The 20,475-nt window shown below is 40.4% G+C and overlaps 1 protein-coding gene across 4 annotated transcripts in view; it reads right to left on the reverse strand.

The window, feature by feature from the left end:
* Positions 1-20,475, reverse strand: part of TRANK1 (tetratricopeptide repeat and ankyrin repeat containing 1) — a 56,818-nt gene that overhangs the window by 17,315 nt on the left and 19,028 nt on the right. Inside the window, exons 1-12 of one of the 4 annotated variants that reach the window (XM_010582452.1) lie at positions 17,291-17,378; positions 16,605-16,736; positions 14,898-14,973; positions 14,445-14,612; positions 11,530-11,688; positions 10,893-11,144; positions 9,862-10,038; positions 5,402-8,281; positions 4,607-4,806; positions 3,994-4,131; positions 1,375-1,506; positions 201-341 (exon numbers count right to left, since the gene is read on the reverse strand). In XM_010582452.1, the coding sequence (XP_010580754.1) occupies positions 201-341; positions 1,375-1,506; positions 3,994-4,131; positions 4,607-4,806; positions 5,402-8,281; positions 9,862-10,038; positions 10,893-11,144; positions 11,530-11,688; positions 14,445-14,612; positions 14,898-14,973; positions 16,605-16,661 (4,380 nt within the window). In that variant the 5' untranslated portion in view covers positions 16,662-16,736; positions 17,291-17,378. Of the gene's footprint in view, positions 1-200; positions 342-1,374; positions 1,507-3,993; positions 4,132-4,606; positions 4,807-5,401; positions 8,282-9,861; positions 10,039-10,892; positions 11,145-11,529; positions 11,689-14,444; positions 14,613-14,897; positions 14,974-16,586; positions 16,737-17,290; positions 17,430-20,475 lie in introns of those variants that run through there. The other 3 variants (XM_010582444.1, XM_010582426.1, XM_010582435.1) reach the window with 3 other exon arrangements.

Genomic DNA, 20,475 nt, shown 5'->3' on the forward strand with positions numbered 1-20,475 from the left:
GTTATCAGATTATATTTGCAAAAAACCTCTTATCTTTCAAAATCAAGATTATATTATACAAATGTGAACAACTACCAAAAAGATAAAGCAACCTCGATAAACACAGAACTACAGGATAAAAGGATTTCTTGAAGAAATTTCCCTACTTTTAAGATTTAAGAATTTAGTTCATCCTATTCCCAGTGTTACCAAAAACTCACCTTGTACATTTCTACATTAAAAGGAGTTCTTTTCTGCATACCAGTAGCATCCTCTAAAGGCATTTCGATTAGCAATTTGCTTCCTATTTGCACATCCGAATCAGGAGTATAAGAAGAAATTATCTTCCATTCTTTACTAGCCTAAAATGTCAAGAGAATGAGGTTTACTCGTATGCAGCAATCACTACTAACCACATACGCAAAAGATAAGGTCTTATGTTGTGATCGACCAATGCATCCCCACAACTGAAGAAGGCTCAGAGGAAATGAGTGGGGGAAAAAAATTATCTCAGGGAAGAATGTAAAGAATAACCACCAATTTTCATCAACAAAGCTGAACTTCATCTCAACACAAGTGGGACTCTAGGGTAACCTTTGTCTGAGATACATGTCTGTACCAGGTGGTCATCAAGTTGAATAAACAACTTTCCTTAAAATAGCTAGTAGAGAGTAATGTCCTCCTGAGCCGCCCAGACCAACATGGGGCAAAATGAATACATGGCTTAGTCCAACAGAATGTGTAAAAACTGAGCAACAAACAAACACCTGGAAGAGTGCAACTGGCTTGAGCTGGCTTCAAGCTCTGTATTACTTCCCAGGGACTGGGGATGCCCAGCATTATGATGGTGGAGCACATAGGAACCGCTAAAGGGAATCATATTTGTATTGTGATTCCGCTGTATATTGCCATTGTTATATTATGCTTGCCTTCTGATTAAGGGATACTGCTATACCACTCTTCTAAATCCAAATCACATGCAATGCCTAATATATCAAATAACTAAATTTGATATTAAACATGAAAATCTCCTTGGGTGAACTATAAATTTTCAACTTGAAGATACACCCCTACATGGCCCACCTATGGGGAAAAGGAGGAAATCAGGTTACCCTCACCATGGATGAGGTTCAAGGTTTAGTCCTAGGGCCAGGGATTCTCCTACAAACCCCAGTACTGCAACAGGCAGACTCACTGTGGGGGTGCAATGACTGCTGGACCAGGCAGGTGGTGGGATAATGCTCATGAGTTGCAATCTGTCATGCTAAGATCTGCTATCTAAAACATCTTGGATTGATCTTAGCCTGTAGGTCAGGATGGGCAGCCACCAAGTCTCGTTGGCACTAGAAGACTGATGAGCTCAGTGAGTTGCAGACCAGCTGGTGCACAACTCACCAACCTCCTTGTCACTGTAGCACTAAGCAGACTTGGAGCAAGGAGGATCCAGACAAACAGAACCAAGTGGTTGCTGTCTTTTGCCTGGTGCCCTGACAAGGCAGTTCTCTGAACAGGGACCAGATCATTCACCTTGGCAGGAAAAGGCAGTGCATTAACAAGAGGGACATTTGAGACATCATCTTTGGCTTGCAAGTCATCACCAGTGCTTGTGTAAGCCATGACATGGTAGAGCCCATGGACAAAACAAAGGGGTTGAAGCCATGGAGGTGGACCCACCAGTATCTCATACAGGCATATATTCTCACCCTCATGGTGCCCAGGCAAGAGGGCTGGTGATTCATGCGATTAATGTATTAAGGTCACTGTGCAACACCAGTAATCACTAGTGCTGGTCTGAGCCAGGGAGCAGAATGGCATCTGCCAACACACCCCCTTGGAAGAAGGCTCAGAGATGAGCAAAAACCCGCTCATGGGGAATATCTAAAAAAGCCTGGTCAGAGAATACTGGACTCTGCCATGTGTACATCTGAGAAATGTCTATAGATATGCACAGACATACTTAAATATATGTTAAGTGTGGCGGCAGACTGGTGGTATGCACTCTCATGCCATGTAACAAATGCCAGCTCCTGATCGCACCATTATGCAGGTTCCTGAACCTCCACAAAACTAACAACCCAGAAAATCCTAAGTATATTTTAAGTTGTTATGTTCATTTTTTCCCCTTTTTGGTATTTAATTGAAACCTGATTACATAGTGCCAAGTTTCTGAGAAAATGAAAAATACTCATAATAAGGCTGAAGCAGCTTCTTTTTTAATCTATGTAGTTCAGAGCTTCAAGCAACCTGATAGAGGTTAACGGTCTTCCTATGGGGAAAAAAATGTAGGAAACTTTTCTTGCAAAATGTATTTTGAAGTTAAGATTGCAATAAATCATCAATCAAAACATTCCTAAGCCTGTCATAGATTACAAAATAACAACCAGCTACTGGTATCATTTTGCTCAACAGCTTGCTGGGTTTTGGGGGTTTGGGTTTTTCTTGCTTTTAGATTCTTCATTCAAATCTGCTTCTTGAAACAAGACTCATTTCAAATCTCATTTTCAAGCCCAATAAAAAGAAAACCCAACACATTACAAACAGCACACAGCCACACTTGCTGTGTTTACAACAGTTCACACATTCAGCTTTTCAAAACCAGAATACCTCAGGGTGAGCTGCTTTCTTGCCTGCTTGTTTAACTGCTCAAATCAACTCAGTTTCTTGGGACTCGCAGGAAAACAGAAGAATTGTATGAAAACATTCTCCAGGCCTGACATACATTAGTCTAGGTTAAAATGCTCTACACAATTCAACTCTGTTAAACTGATTTTGCTAAATTCTGATAAACGGTTCACTGTTTTTCTGAGTACAACTTGCATCACCAAAACCAAATCAACTTTGAGTAATCCACCATGACAGCCAGTACTGTACTATCCCCGAATCTCAGACAGATACAAGGTCATTTACCTCAAGCTCCTTCCTTCTGCCCTCATCACATAACGTCCACTAAGCTCCACGAAAAGCCACCAGTAAGCTGCCCTCAGTTTTCCTGTGGTTTTCATCTGTTGACGACCATATCTGAGACACTGTTTTGAAGGCTAGAGGCAGAGATGTTCACACTGAATGTTTAATTGCAGAGCAACTAAGTAGTGGGCATTCTCGAGTCTCTGCAGGCATGTTCAGTAAGGATGCTGCCTGCTGCCTGGCTGGGGGTGGGAGTGGGGTGAGGGGGGCTCAGTGATGCTCCAGCAACAACAGGGAGGCTGCTGTGGTTGATAGCTCTTTGCAAGGAGCCTCGAGGACCGCACCCCTGGCAGGTCTGGAGTTACAGGAAACCCTGGAGAGACAGGGTCTGAGCTCCCCAGACAACCACAAAGGGGGAAAAGGGAGTACATAAGAAATACAAAACACAACACCTCCAGGAAAGAAAGTCTTCTTTATCTGAGGCCATTCTATGGGCGATGGTCTCCGCTATAGACTGTGGGACCTTCTCAAGTTTCCTGACAACTCCTGAGCTAGGCCAGAATGAGTTTTCTGGAGCTAAGTTGTGGATGGCTACAGAGCATGCTCCTCCCCTGCCTCAACCACGTGCACACAATATTTGATTCTAAACATAATTATTTTACAATTTTGTGCTGATGCAAAGCAAGGGGTCTCAGGTGTTTTTTTGGGACCCAGAACTCCAGTATAAGTTAAAGAGTATGAGAGGGTGATGGAGTGTCCCTCCACCAACTGTTCTGACCTGAAGAGGGAGCAGCCAGGAGGGACATGCCATAAGCTGGTGTAGTCTTGGTATGCAGCAGAAGTGTGTGTGTGTGCATGTGTGCATGAACTGCTGTGTGAACCCCAAGGCTCTCCCTTAAATTGCAATAGCCAACTTGAAGGAAAATGCAGCACTAAGGGAAGACAGTCTCAATCCATAAACTTATGAGCCCTGTTTTCTACTGTGATGCAACCACCCATCTTCAGAGGAAACAGGGAACCCTTCCCCAGCTTAAAGCCAATTAGACCACATGTAAAATCAAGACTTAAGAAAAAATGAGAAAATGCAGAAAATGGCTAAGAATTATATACCTCTGAGTCTGTGAAAAAGTTGTAAAGGAGTACATCATCAAATTCCAAGCCCTTTGCTTCATAAACTGTCAGTACAAGTGCTAAACTAAGTTCCTCGGGTATCTTCTCCTTTGCAGTTTCATTTGCCACTAATACCACCTGTCATAAAATAAATTAATAAAAAGAACGTATTAGGAAGCAAAAAAAAAAAAGGTAACAGTTGCATAGAGAAAGCATACAAACATGTCATGATAATGCAAGAGCCTTCTCAAAAACAGGCAACATGTAACTTGGACATTCCAGTACACTCCGCAAAAAAGGTCACAAAGCTGCCACTAGAAGACTGACAAATGCGTGGTATGTGCAGACAGCTGTAGATCTGGTGTAAGTAAATTTGGAGTTAGAGAGGAATGGGACAGGCAACACCTGATGCAAAAAAGAACAGAAAGAGCCAGACATGTATTAAGAAGAAACAGAAACCAACACAATAAAGGTTTCTAAGTTTAAAATGCATAATTTATCAGTGAGATACATGGGCTTAAAAAAGAAAGTTGTGGGCAGTCCATATAAAATGATGATTTAGAAATAGAGCTGGAAGAATCTGCAAAAAGCCATATACCCAAGAAAAACAAACCTGATGCGCTCCAAATTCAATGGGCTGTGTTTTCCTTTTGTTGCCCCTCAGCAGAATTGCTAGGTCACTAACACTGCAGGACTCCAAGACCGTAGGTTTCGGTCCATCAAAGAGACCGCAGTCCTTAGGAAGCCGATCAAAAGATTCTGGGAAATAATGCTGAAGCAAATCAACCACTCCAGATGCTAAACGGAGAATACCTGTAATAAGCAGAACAGAGACTTTAAACTTCAGTCTGACTGTCTCATACACTCTCACAAACACACTTTTAAAAGATTTTCTTAGAATGTTGAAATCGAGAAATATCATGACAAAAACACTAATCAAGAGAAGAGAGAAGCTGTAAGGTCCACTTTGTTTCTGCCGTTTTGAGTGGCCTCATTCTTGGGCCTGGAAAGACCAAAAGCATGCTACAAAGGCTTAGCAGTATCCTCACAAAACAAAGGTCATAAATAAGAAAAGCAGAAGTAGCACACCAAATGCTGCAAAGTCTAGCAATTTAGGGATGGGACAAGAGAAATGGGTACAATTATTTCAGTTTTCCTTCAAACAAATACCATCAAAACATGCAGCAAGCATGAGTGTTCAAAAAATGACAATTTAAAAAATGTTCATTCTGGGTTTTCCAGTTGAGCTGTCAAAATACAGAATTTGCATGTCAGAAAAAGCTGACCATCTGATCTCTTAAAAAAATAGGCCGCTTAAAGATGCTTTGAATTGGCCAGTAGAAAACTTCAATCATTAGTGATATCTGAAGAGCCCAGACACAGATCATAAATAAATTTGTTACTCTACCTGAATGGGACCTGTAGTTCTGGTACAACTGATATATCCTTTTTGGTTTTCTAACACGCTGCTTCTTGTTCATGGAGTTCTTGCTTGCGTAATGAAACAGTGACCTCAGATCACTAAAACGAAAAGCAACTCCTTTCATTATGCTCTGGGCAGTGTCACCAGTTAGAAACATGGCATTAGGATCATTGATGCATTTCATTAACAGTGCTAGCTCAGCTTGGGTGAAATCCTGTATCTCGTCACCATAAAACTCATGGATGGACCATGGCAGCTCCCTGAGCTTTAAGAGTCTTTGAGATAAATTATACAGCAAATCTTCTTCATCGAAGTAACCTCTCTGTGATCGTATCTGTTGATAAAGACAAAAGAGGTGATAGATTTCACTCCTGTCTTCTGTGAAGTTCGGTGATCTCTTTCGGCCTAGCTTTTTGTACTGCTCCTCAGTAAGTTTACCTCCAGAGCAACTCAGTGCCTCAAAAGAGCCTTTCAGAAATGATTTTATTTCTTTCCAAACCAGTGCTGGATTGTACAAGCTTTTACCTTTTATCATTTTTGGCCATATTTCATTTGCAAATACATCGTAAGTCACAAAAGTCCGAGGATCACTTTCCCTAGAGTACACATCTGCAGCTCCTTCATCATCACCATGTTCTGCTTCAAAATTACTTTCTTCATCCTCATCTTGCCAATTTGGTACAACCAAGTCTTCCCGAGGACTCCAACCAACAATGATTCTTTTAAGGCTTCCATCCTCGTTTCTTGGAAAAAATGGGTCAGGCATGGATGCATCCAGTAACAGCAATAACTGCTTGGAGGTGACAAACAGAGGAAAATTTTCATCTTTAATGTCTTGTAGCTTGTGAACATTTGGATCCAGAGGCTTGAAGTGACTGGTTACCTTGGAAGACTTGCTAAGTTCAATGAAATTTTTCTGAACTTCCTGGCACAAGACGGGATTTTTTGTCACAAAGATCTGGTGCAGGTTCTCCAGCCTGTTCAATGCTTCCGCACTATACATTTCGTCTTCTTCATGGTCATCACATGAATTCATTTCTGCACCAGCTGTGCCTGCAGGAAAATTTTCATCCTCGCTGTCCCGGTCTTGCTCGTCGCTCATCTGTTCCTCACTTGAATCATCACTGTCCTGTTTTAGTTCTCTCTCTTCCTTCTCTAACCCAGCTTTTTCAACCTCACTGCACTGTCTTTGCTGCCACGTTTGCCTCTCCAGCAGAGGACCATTTGCCAAGGTGGATTTTTCCCAGTACGAATAGAATTTCTTCCAAAGCCTATACAAGCAGCAAGTCGTCTTTCCTGTCCCGCTTCGCCCTATTAAAATGATTGGTTCCATGGGCTTTGGATTGAGATCAATTACTGCGTACTCCAACTCCCCAACCCTGAAAGGGTATTCAACAGAAGAATGTACATCATTTATAATGTTAAGTGCCATGTTAGTACTGAAGCTGTGAAATTTCATTATATTGTATTCCAACTCTGCTGCACTGGCTGGAGGGAAATACTCAGGTATGGTATGTTCTTTTGACTTTTCTGCCTCTGGGTCTTCAACATAACAACGTGGAACACGCTTCTGTGTTGTCACATTGTGGTTCTGACGTCCTTCATTTATGCCCTTGAGCTTTTTCCTCAAGATGCAGGATAAACCACGATTGTAGGAAATACATATATTATCTAAGACACGGTTCAGCTTGCAGTGGTCAAGAACAATGGCCCAAATTCTGATTATTTCCGTGTAAACTCTACCAGATTTTTCTGGAAGACATTTTCTCTGTTCTGTCTCCATGATCTTTTCCGCACTCTCGCTGCAACGAGGAGAAAAGTCAATTGCAAGTTCCCATAGCATTCTTGCACCTTTGCCCAACTTGGCTTCATACAGCTGGATATCAGCTTTCAAGTGTTTCAGTGGCTTCTGAAGGCCCCTAGTCCATTCCCCATTGCCAAGTTGCTTAATTGTCATTATAGTTTTAGTTTTCAGATAATGAGGCACAGCTTTGCTGCCCAACGTCTTCAGCATTTCAGGAGTGCACTCTATTTCCCAGGTCATATTATCAAACTCCTGCACATATGCCTCAATATCCGGAATCTTCCCCTTCTCTTCCTCTGGTTCTTCCTTCTCTCCATCAGGCAGGTCCATACTAAATTCCCCTGCTCCCTTCTTTTTCTCCCAATCACCTCCATTTCCTTCAGGATAAGCTATGCTTCCACAAGGTTGCAAGGACTCACTTCTTCCCTCTTCCAAATTAGTCTTGGCTGAAGATGGCTTTTGTACCAGAGGATGATCCTTTCTCAGGGTGTCACCCAATTTTAATTGCTGAATTAAAGCTGTGATTGCCTGCACTAGACTTTCCTGCAGCGTTAAGGGGCTATTTATTCCTTCTGTTTCCTGCTTTGCCAACTGATCTTTTTTTGTCTTTACAGAACACGGGGTTTTTAAATCATTATGCACTGCACTGCCAGATGGTGCCTTTAATGAGGACCCAGATGAAGAACGCCCTGTGCTCTTTGGCTGTGAAATCTCAGAGGCTGGAATGGGCTTAGATGTTTTAACTGACTGCCCTGCTATATCCTGCCGGTACTTCTTTTTCTCCAGTGTAGCATTATTCCAGGCAAGTAGCAGTGGGTCATTTTTTTTAATTCTATGCCTCACATCTCTTCCTAATTTGTTTTTTATATTAAAGTTAACATCAAATTTTGCCAATGACTCCATTATTCTCTTAGCCTGTTTTGAAAATCCTCTCTGAAAAACAACATGCATCACTGTATTTCCATTGTCATCTTGTATGTTTGGATTAAGATATGGAAAGTCAGAAGGTCTTGAAGCAAAGAGGTCAAGCAGATAGTTCAGGATGTTTAAACCAGTGCCATCTGAAAGCAAGAGAACAAATAAAAAATTAAAAAAAAAAAACCAAAGCCCAACAAAAAACCACAAAACACTTGATTTACAAGGCTGCTTTGTAGGCCAACAATTTTTGATACTTTTTTTCTGCAGCTATTAAATTAAAATCAATTTATTTTCAAAAGAAAAGAATCTACATTTCATGTTTGTAAAACATGCTTATTTGGAATGGCTCAAAACTGAACTTTTCTAATATTCAGGGAAAACAATACAATGGCAGAAAAGCTTTAGAAATCCCTAGTGTTGCAATTGTTCCTATAGCATCGGTCAATTTTTAACCTCTGGGTGCAGACAGATTCTTTCATCTTCCAACATCAGCCCCGACTGCGACCCAAAGTAGGCTGATGACTGGTTATCTGGACAAGCAGCAGCTCTGGGCACTGCTCTGGGGTCATTTCATTCCTTTTAATATGCCACCCAGAAGTAATCTGCTGCAGATGACTCTGATTTACTAAAATAACCTGTGGCAAATCTCAACTATTTCCTGATATCTGAGGTCCCTAGAGCAACCTCCTACAAAATAAGATTAGTCCAATACCACTCTGGGGAGAAAAAAAGGAAAGAGATATTCTACAGCTTTCTGGATTTAATCCAGATAATGTATGTGATTTAAACCAGATAATATATGTGAAACATTTCTTTCCTAACTGTAAAATAGTGACACAACAAAATAACTGTAAAGAAATTCCACCTCAAAAACTTTACACAGTGAAAAACACTTAAGAGAAGATACTGTCATTGGACTTCTTAATCTTTTCATTTAAAATTTACAACTGGCAGTATCTATGCTTTTAATCTCTCTAAAGCTACTGAATGAAATGTTTCTGCTTTAAAAATAAATAAATTCAGTATTTTTAATTATTTTAATCCTTCAACTCAAAAATGCATTTTCCTTAATTTAAAATCAAACCTGACTTTGAGGCTTAGTTTGACAGTTTATCTTAATTTCTTACATTTTTACGTAAGCCCTACAGTCCTCTCTTACTCCTCCTCTGAACAAAACTTTGCTTGATTTACAACTGAACAAAAACTGGGAAACAGATTTCAGGTGTCATTGTAGGATTTCCTTCAAACTCTGCTGCCATTGCTCTGCCTTTACCTTTGTTTCTTCCTAGATCCTTCCTATTTACTTCATTCCTACCTAGTATGCATTTTACCAGGTTTCAAAGAGGAGCCTTCCTTTCTACATCAGCTTGATTAAACAAGAATATATTCACAAAACAGTAACATTACAGCTGCTTGGGTCCCTCTGGTCACCTGAGCTGCCATTAACTCTCCTCATAGTTCCAGCCACTGCAACCAGAAAGCAGAACACACCAGCTCAACAAAGACCAGTGCGTATCCTCTGGCCTGCAAACTTTGGGCGCTGAGACACAGTCAGACATCCAGATCTGCTGCCTCTGCTACCGTATCAGTAAACAGCAGCAGAAGGGGCAGTGGGCTGGGCAGGTAAGAAATGGGATGTTTTCAACAGCTGCTGTGAAATCACATTATGCACATATGCTGGAGCTCTCTGTGTCCCCTAGGCCTGGGCACACACAAGCCTTACCTCTATTATTTAAACAGATGGAAACTGCAGCATGCAAAGGAGTATCTCCTTGTGCAATGGAGACATTTTGAGGATCTGCACCTTTGGTCAGCAGCAAATACACTAGTTCAAAATAATTCTTTTTGAGGCATATTTGCAGTGGTATTTCAGAGTTGGTTCCAATCCCATCTGGCAGAGCTGGTGTGAAGGACATGAAAATATCAGGGGTTAAATCTAATGGGCCAGATCTGAAAACTACAGAAAGTTCTAAACAGACAAAGGTACATGCTGACTGCTGAGCAGGTGGCTTTTTTTCTTTTTTGTCAGCTTTTTACATGTATCTGTTAAAGAATTTTTGACTAAGAAAATCTTCAGAATCTCCTCTTATCTCCTATTAAGCTGAGCAACCAGTCCTCCGGTTGTGATAGGAAGACAGAAAGGCCTGAACATATCTGCTTCAAGTCAGTCAGTCACTGACCAAAACAAGAAGCCTCCTTGCACCTCTGGCACTCACAAGGCTGCAGCAGGACTGTGTGTCCATAATTTATAGCTAACATCAAGTTATAAGATGAAATGAAAAATGCCAGAGTAATCCTAGGAATAAACCTCATGCAAAACAAGAAAAATTATGATGTCTGCACTAAAAAAAGAAACACATCTGGTCATGCCTTTGTAGTCAATTACTTGTAACGTAACAACAGACTGAACCCAAAGACTGTGGCTTCAGTTTCTATCAGGATTAATATTGTGGCTGAATACAGAGAAATCAAAAAACAAAGAAACTATAAGCAAAGGAGCAACAATAATCTTTGGCCTTTTACCAACCCTGACAGCCAAATTTAATTTGAAAAACATCTTCCATCCCATGCAGCCTTATTAGCTTCCCCATGTCGCACACAGCAGATACAGCCAATGAACTGCACTCCAACAAGCGGCCGTGCTTACACAGAGCCACAAAACACGTGTCAGTATTTCTGAAACTATGTTGCTCCAAACATGCCAAATAAAATACCAGATCTTTTATAACACATTAATATTGCACTGTTTTTCACCTCCTCGTTCAATCAAGCATCTTATGAGGTGCACTTGCTTATCCGATCTGTCACACTGTTGGATAACGTTGCCGATGTCAACATCTGAAAGACTGCAGTTTTTGAAGAGTCCTCCACCTGACGGCTTTTCCCCACTGGCTTTCCCTGTTAGCAGCAGCAAAACTTTATGCCACATTTGCTTCTCCAGCAACTGTTTTATGAAGCTGTTAGCGCAGGCATGAGAGATGTTACAAACCACCCCTTCAGGGATTTCTGCAAGACAGTCAAGACAATGTAACTCACTCAAAGCCACATAATAAAATCCATCTCACTGTAAACTAATTTCAGAATAACGAACGCAATAAATTCAAAGTACAGAGCAGCAAAATGCAACACTTGCATCTTTCCATCCTTATGCCGACAGCCAAGTAAGTTTGAACATTTTGACTCATCATACTGAATTTTTGTGCATATTCCGGTCGTTCTAAGTTCAAAACACAACAGCAAAAATAAGTAAAAGCACGTTGTTCCAGTAATATCAGTTGCAGAAACAGGGAAGAGAAGGAAGGGTAAAAGAGCAAAAACTGCATGTTAGCATCAAACACATTTTTCATAGCAATTAAGTTTTGTGAAGGGGAGAAATGGCAACTCACTGTACCTTTCACAGAAGATAGCAGTTTCAGAAATCGCTTAACTGCATCTTCCTTCAAGACATTTTTATGATATGCTCCATTTTCAAACTTGTAGAACTGGACAAACTGTTCAAGAACATCCAGGAGAGAATCTGTATCAGCTATGGCTCTGCTTTCATTCCCCCCTGCAAAACATTACAGAAACTGAAAATCCAGTCCCTTGGTGGCATGTTTTCAGGTCAAGACTTTAATACATTGCATCTCAGGGCTCCAAGAAATGTGTAGTGGCAGGTTAAAATCAGATGGCTGAAACTCTTACTGCCAAAGCCAATCCTGTGATGGATTTCATATCCCAAAGGATATTTGATACACTCATCAAACACATTCTTTACCATAATACACTAGATTGAAAATTGTAATAGTTCACAAGTTGATCTGCATGCAGGCAGGACACTGCTGCCTTGTAGTGATATCACCATTCAGAATTTTTAGAGTAGATGACTAAACCCAGTAATGTTTTCAGCATACAGTTTTAATCAGATGTCCTGAGCTTGTCTGATTCCTCAGTGCCATTTAAGAAATACAGCCATAAAATAATTTGTCCTCTTAAAAGAAAAAAACAAAACCATAAAAACCCAACACACCAAAATGATACCTACAAGTTTAAGAGATACTTAGGTAATGGGCAATGGCAGATTTTAAATTATGTCCCCATAAATGCCCTTAAATGAAAATTGAAAGACTTGGCCTGACTCCTAAAAGCTTTGAAGAATTCAAGTATGTCAAAGGCCAAATAAAACAGTAGCTTTACCTCTTAGGACAAAGAGACAGACAAGGCTGGTCATCTTTTTAGCAACAAGGATTAACCTCAGACTGTTACCTGTAAAGCAGTCGCTTATTCTCCAACCTCTCATTTTGCACCAAGCCTAGAAAACTCTTGCAGGCTGTGCATTGCAAAAAAAAAAAAAAAAAAAAAAAAATTGACCATAAAAGACAGGCTGAGCTACCTAGAACACCAACCAAAGCAATTACAGCCACAGGGGTATTGGTGTTAACATCCTAACTGAGAACCACTGGGCTAAAACCTTCTCCAGGGCAGAGATCTCTACAGTAAAGGAAGAGAAACTGTGGGAATATGCTTGCCAGGAGCCATAAGGTGCAAGTGCAATGAAACCCAGTGCTTTCCAGTAAACTTACATGCAATACACACACGAAAACAGAGATGTAGCCTAAAAACTTTGCTTTTTGCCAAGTTTGGTCTACCTGTGCAGTCTTTTGCTCCATCCATGCTTTGAGATTTGAATGACACTAGCAAGTTCTGGTTTAAAAAGGTTATGTTTTGGGCTAATACACTAATGCTAATACAGGTGTTACCTTAAAGTTCTGGCTGGTTAGTGCCACGGAAAACAAGAAGATCAGGCACCAAGCCATCTCAGAAAGACTGTACTGAAGAAATGCTTTCAAGATGAACAATGTCCATGCTTGGGACTTATTTTTAAACAGCAGTCTAAACCATGGCTTGAAAAGATCAGCTGCAGGATCTACCTCCTCAGTTTGTGAACCTCAAAGTCCTGCAGGAGCATCTTGCCTCACCGGCCAATCCGTCAGTTCTCATGTGGATACTCCCAAGAGCTTCTCCGAATGACCTCCTATGACTGGATCCTCTGCTGGAAATGTCTGTGGCCCACTACAGTCTCTTTCAGAGCTAGGATATAAGTAGCAACTGTAGTGCCATACTGCCAAGAAAGTGCATCCTACAGGGACCCTCCCAGTCCTGAGGGTAGACAGCTCCCCATCTCCTGCCACAACTAGCATTTCTCTGACCATACTGCAGTTCAGGCAGCTCAGGCTCGCTCCATTTGTTAGGGCAGACAAAAAAACTATATAAGGATTAGCCAGTCTTGATACTGTCACACTGGGGTGGTATTGTACAATTTTTATGTTTTCTCATTCTCATTTATTGGCATGGAAGAGGAAATTCCCATTATTTGGGCAAACACACTTAATACAGTAGTTTCCAGAATGGAAAATTATAAAAAAACAGACAAGTCAGAACCCTTTTCAGAACTGACAGGCTATTATAAAAAAGCAGACTGGAAACCAGTTTATCACCCCAGTTCATGAAATTTCATATTAGCACTGGGACAATTAAGATTTGTGCCTTTCTGTATCACAACAGGTCATTTGCAAACTGCCTAGAAATATCATTCATAATTTTTAAAATGCACTTCGATGTTTCCCCATATTTCAAGAGTGGAACTAAATTTTAGCTCCTCTATTTTGGTTATGAGAGGCTCTCATAGCTTTAGTTTGACAGTCTGCTCTGCTACTCTTTTCCCTTAACATATGCAGAAGTTAAAATTTTCCAAGTAATACAGAAGTTTTAGCTGCTTATTACCGACATAGATCAAAGATGGCTAAAACTTTGTGAACAAAGAGCTCTTACTAAAAAGTTATTTTGTTTTTTAAAAATGTCAGCAACTTTTCACTTACATTTTCACCATTTCAGAGCTTCTCTTTTTTTGTCAAAATTTTTTGGTATTAAAAGCATTTTAAATGTGCCACCAATATTTTAACAAAATGTTTCATTTTCCAAAAAATAGAGTGAAGGTAAAAAGTTAAAACTGAAAAAGCATCAAAAAGAAGCAGTTTCTATGGAAGGGGGAGCCTCATGTTAAGGGTGAGAAAGAAAACAGTGGCTTAGAGTAACTTAGAGCAACTTGTAGTTACTTATTGCATGATATACTAAGAACATCAGTTGGACAGCAGTCACCTTCAGGCAGGGATAAAACGTTCATCATTGACTGGCAGGAGATCAAGGTGACAATACGTAGCAAAAGTTACATAAAAAAACACCTACTACTACCAATTACAAATAAAACAATTTTGTATCTAAAGGATAAAATTTTAAAACAGGAAAAGCACACAACCCATGTAGTACCTGTCCATTTCTCAGGGGAAGGGTGTTTCTCAATGTGATTGCTGACTGCTTTTACAGCATCGAAGTTTTTGTTCTTTTTCAAGATATCTATGACATATCTTGACCGCACATCTGGAACAGTGGGATCAACCCCAAAATTCAGGAGCATGATCACATCTTCTGTTTGGCCTAAAACATTACATGAATAAACATTAGAGGAAGAATAATTCTCATTGTTCAGGGGTTTATGTTCTGTTTTCCTTTGTATTTTTTACTTCCTGGCACAATTTCTAGCATCATTTTAATTAAAAAAAAAAATCTAAATTTTTCAGCATCATAAGAATGAGGTATTGTTAGGTATTTTTCCCCAAAAGAAACCCCTTCAAAAAATTTAAAAGTCTATCTTCATTATTATTAACTGGGAAATGGGAGCACAGAAACACAAAGTGACTGGGTGCCTCATGAACATCTCACCGGCCAGAGGCAGTATGTGGAATTCACCTCCTCCCTTATGCCCCAGCCCTGTTCTCCAGGCTCTAGGCAAACTGCTCTGTACATAAAGAAAAACAAAACAAGGGATTTTGCTACTGTTTGGAAGGTGACTCAATAAACCAAAATATTTCACATATTCAGGCATGAATATACACAGCTATGCACTGAGTTTCTTTCCTATGCAACATAGAACACATGACTTTCTTGGTAATAAGCCTTATAATAAAGATACCTAGTTTGACTAATGGTAGGTACCATTGCCTTCAACAGAAACTACTATCCTCTAAAGCATTTCAAAAGTATTACAGATTATGCACAAACACAATAAATATAATAGTGATTTAAAGCCTTGACACAGTATCTAATATTCTGGAAGAGGACACACTCACTTCTTAGTATGTCACACTGTGCTACTAGGGGAAACTTTACAGCCCTGCAAGCAGCTGCCTGTACTCCCCTTGCCTCAAAGAGGCACATTTGCTATAAGCCATGCCCTCAGAACAGCTGGGAGAGCGCAGGAGCACCAAACCACCACGTCATGCAGGAGAAGCCTGAGCGATGGCAAGCCAGTTAAGTGTCAGACCACCACCCATCCCCTAGGCACACCGCTGCAGCACACAGCCTCTGTTACTGCATGTGCCAAAGGCAAAACCTAGATGAGGAAAAAATCATGCAGGCTAACACAAGTGCCTTGCTTTGTTTGTCTAAGCCTTACCATTCAAGCTGCTTTAGGGATTATTTTTTGTTAACAGATGGGTGCAAGGGTTTATTTTTATATGTACATTTTTATATATTTATAAATGTACTGTATAGTTTTTATATATATACACACTAAATATAAACAAATGAACTTTAATAAATACATATAAAAATATATAGCATATATACAATATATATGCTATATAAATATAATTATACATAAATAAACTTATATATATATACACATACACACACACACATACACGGTCTCTCCTGGAAATGCAGGAGTCATTTAGCAACAGATGGAACTGCTGCGAAAGATGTATTACACCTTTCCAGAAAATGAAATTATTTAGCTATAGATTGTGCACATTTCATTCATAGTATTGAAGAGAACCACCAGAATGTCATCGCATTTAACGACCTAGAAGTCTGGTGTTACCTTGGCATTGATGCTTATTTCTTTTTGCCACCTAGTGGGCAGAGTAAGAAATACAAGAAAAAAAGCCAGGCTAAGTTAACATTAGAGAAATCCCACAGAAAACGTGAAGGAAAGCATTTCATTTTCCTCCTCTGACAAAGTATGCTGCTACTTAGGTTTTAAATCTTCACCTATTTAAAAAAACAGGATAGGTCTCCAGGTGGCCTACTATGATTTTAAGGGCACATCAAACTTTAAAAGGTAATTTCTATGACTCTAAAAACTGCAGCATACTTGTCGGAAAATTGTAACCAGTCAAACCAAAGAGCAAAGAAAATGGTCACAAATCAGGTATACAACTTTAAATGAGAATTGTTGAAACGTTGAAATATTAGTTACCATTACAAAGTCTACATTCAGGTAAAAGGACTTTCTCATCTTCTTCCTTTGCATGAAATAGTAAACACCAGGGGCTGAAATCTTCTTTCATTATTAATTTTTATATGAAAACAAAACAACACACACACACAAAAAAAAAAACCCCAACAAACCCAAAAACTTATATTTACTGCGTTTCTGGGAATATTCACTGGAAGATGCCACAATATGCAGGAGGGTACACCCATCTCTGTCTTGCTGGTTGAGCCTATCCTTCAAGTCTGGCCTCTGAGTCAGTAACCACCTGAAGAGATGGTTCTTTCCTGGAATGATAAACACCCCCCACTTGTTATAAATGGTAAACAGATACAACAGAAACAGATGCTGGTTTTTTCCCCTATGGAGTGGCAAGATGCATCTGTATAAAACCTTTTCTCAAAGACATGGAGTAGGAGAGGGAAGAAATATGTGAAAGAAATCATGGTAAGAGCCAGCTGCATTGTGGGAGACATGATCCTACGTTCTCTCTGACTCGCAGCAAGTGCAAATCTGAAGTTGACTCACAACTCTTTGGCACATATAGAAACTGTTGCTCCACACTGAGGTGGCAGGAAGAAATACTGTATTTTTGTCAAGGCTGATATATTCAGGTTACGAAAGACCCACATCAATCACACTTTCGCTTCAAACCATGGAAGAGAACAACCAGATTAGGTTTGTACCACTTTTAATATAGTGCCTTATTGGCACATGCAAGGTTATACCCAGATGATCTGATCTCATTAGTTTTAAAAAAAAATAAATTTAAAAATCCTCTAGCTGTCAGTTCTCTGATGAAGGCCACCACTGTATTATTGTAGCTGCAGACGTCACTCACTTGCTTTGATACACAGTCTGATAACAGCATGAAGCGGATACACTCCAATGGTTTCAACTTTTGCCCCAATGGAAATTAGCCACTTGACTAACTCCGCTACTTCTTGCATCTTCTCGCCATGCCCATACAACTCAGAAGTCTGATAACAAAGAGAACAATTACAACACATTATTTTTACATACACAAAAGGCATTTATTTTTTAATCCTATTTCCATGCTTTTTATGACAAGAATCAGTGGAACAGTAACAATCAAGCCATATCCACTATAAAATGAAACATTTCTTATATATGTAACAATTCCAGTAGAAGCTCAAAACAAACACTCTTCTCTTATGAGATGTTCAAGAATCTTAAAAGAATCTTGTCCTACTCTGAAGAGCACTGAACCTAAAATCTATTTTATAATATGTTTTTCTATATTTCTTCTCTAATTGACTGCAACTTTCTGCCTGATGCTTGTCTATTAAATGTTACTGTATTTAGTGCTGGATATTGTGCCTTTTAAGCTTGGATGAGGCAGCTTATGCAGGCAGTTACCCCAAAGCAAGAAAAGACTAGAGAAAATACTTGAAATTGGGAAAAGGGAGTTAAAGACTGAGGGAAGGAGGTTTAGGGAACTCAGGTAACCAAGCCCTACTCTCATCCAGCTCAGGAAGCATCTGGCATTAAGATGATAAGATGACTGCTCACACAAAGAAAAGGTGTTAAGCCTTAGGAGACAGATTTTTGGCCAAATAAATTCCTAGGTGGTTATCTGATGAAAGTATGGAATTTACAGGGGAGTTCACAGACCAAGACTGAAAGCACACAGCCTGAGCAGAAGGTAGCTGAACTGAAAAAGGATGTTCTAGCAAGGACTTAACATGAAGCACAGTCTACAAGAGGTACAGTAAAGTGGGGAACTCTGGAGGTGGGCAGAGGAAGCTCAGATGGAAATTGAGACAATATGCCAGAAGGATCAGGACATGAGGGGGTGGTCGGAAACAGTGCTCAGACATAATTTCTCCATTTGTGCCAGTCATCTTTTTAAATAGCAGTATTCACACATGCTTCCAACATCCACAAATAAGTCTTTTTTTCTAACACCCCATGCCAAATTTTGACTGGCAAGAATTACTGTTTGCGCAGTTACAAAATCAAAATACAACAAATTACAGGGAGAATGTAGTGGCAGCAGGGGAAGTTCGAGTTGTCAGAAAGCCACATTTTCTAATTTTTGCAAAAGAGAAGCAGCACTTAGGGATCTTTCATCTTGATTCTTTCAGTCTTCCACATGTACAACAAACCCACTAGAATAGCTAAGACTGGTGGGGTCAATTCAACAATGAAGGACATACTATTTTGCAAAGGCAACCCACTTTTATACTCCTCTCTCAATGAGGCATTTTGATTTGTTTGCCTAGGAAGGAAGATTTTTTGCTAAGACACCCTACATGTGTCCTCTACTGCGTTGCCATGCTTTACTGTCAGTGTGAGGAGCACGTTGACCCCTTGCAGGACTGCTTTGTTGCTGTGCCCCAGGCCAGGCTGCTGCTAACCACATGCAAACCATGGCAGTGGCAGTGGGCACCTTCGCTTGGGAGCTGCTTTAAACTGAGGCTCTTTTTCCTTTTTCCACACCACAGTTATGCTGCCCTAGCACCACAGCCATGTCACCGCCTGGCCATGGGCCTGGCTGATCTAGGACTGAACCCTGACCCACCCTCCCCTCCCGCAAAAAACTAAGCAAACACACAAGGGATGATGGTAGGTAGCATAAAGTTCCATATGGGCTACTCTGCTGGCACTAACACAGCATACCTGCCTAATGATAGCTAACCAAGGCATGCTTGCATATATTCATCCACTAATTGTTCTGCTATCACTATAAACAAGCCTATGAATAGATGTCAGTTCATTTCCTTTGCATTATCCTTTTTCAGAATTATTCCCCTCACTCTGTCAGGCACCTAACCATAATACATTTATGGAAAAAGCCCCAACTTGAAATTATTATGACAAAAGTACCACAAGCACTGCAGCAGCCAAATGGTGAATTCTGGCATATTCCATCAATATGCCCTAAACTGTCAATTTGCCAGCCAGTAAATCCCAAGCAAATGTACTGTGTAGCCTACATTTAACATCTTCTAAAGCTTCCGTCAGGAAAATCACAGTGCTGTAAGAAATCCAGTATACTTCAGCATAAAGCCTAATGAAATTTCTCAATGAATGTATAACTGTATCTTTTAAAAGTAGGTTACATACAGCAGACCTACAGTTAATTAACTTACACACACAAAGAAATGGAAGAATAAAACTGAAAAAATGTACACAGAGAAGAATTTTTTAATGATCCATAAGAAATGCTTTACTTAACTGCAGTTGAAACAGGCTGGGCATCCACTGTGGGGTGACACATACATTGTGAGATGCCTTTAGAAAGTTGGTATGTTACTGCTACAGACACCGGCTGCTCCTGAGTTGCAGAGCTGGTGAACTTCCAGCAGCTCCTGGCTCACAGACAGCCTCCAGCTACACCCTGGTTCCCATGGGGCCAGAGGCAATGGCTGCACACCCCTTCATGCATTCAGAGCATTTTGGTGGGATACCCATGCACAAAGGCAGGGGTTAGCAGCAGCAAGCCCTACAAGGCCACCTAGCTCACACAGCGATGTGGGCAGCGCCTCTGGGCTGTACCAGTGCGTACGGCACGGCACATGCACCAGGCAGGCACAGCCAATCAGCAGCCAAGTATCAGTGAGCATGGCAGTTTCTGACAGCTGGAAGATTTTCTTTTATCCTGCCAGCATAGAAAGCTCTGGAGGTTCCCAAATGCTGCAGAACACAAGGAATCACAAGATAAAGAAAAGAGCAAGTTTCAGAAAAGCAACATAAGGATCAAATTCTGCTGCCTGCAGATGCCATCATCTCAGTGATAGGCATTAGGAATTGTGGCTACTTGGTCTACGACTACGTGTTTCCATCTTGCCAAAATCCTCTAAGTCATTTGGAAAGCATCAAAGCCTTTAGGGAGAAAGTTTAGCAGTTGCTGCCTAGATATAAAGCAACCTACCAAAAATTTGAGGCATTGAGGGAAGGGAAAATTTCAACACTGCTCCCACCTCAACTCCCTGTAGTAATACTCAGCACCATGAAGCAGTCAACAGACAGGCTAGCAAAGTGTAATAATATCCTATCCCC

This window comes from Haliaeetus leucocephalus, unplaced genomic scaffold (assembly GCF_000737465.1).
Source record: "Haliaeetus leucocephalus isolate CR32 unplaced genomic scaffold, Haliaeetus_leucocephalus-4.0 Scaffold83, whole genome shotgun sequence".
In the NCBI taxonomy this organism is placed as follows: Eukaryota; Metazoa; Chordata; class Aves; order Accipitriformes; family Accipitridae; genus Haliaeetus; species Haliaeetus leucocephalus.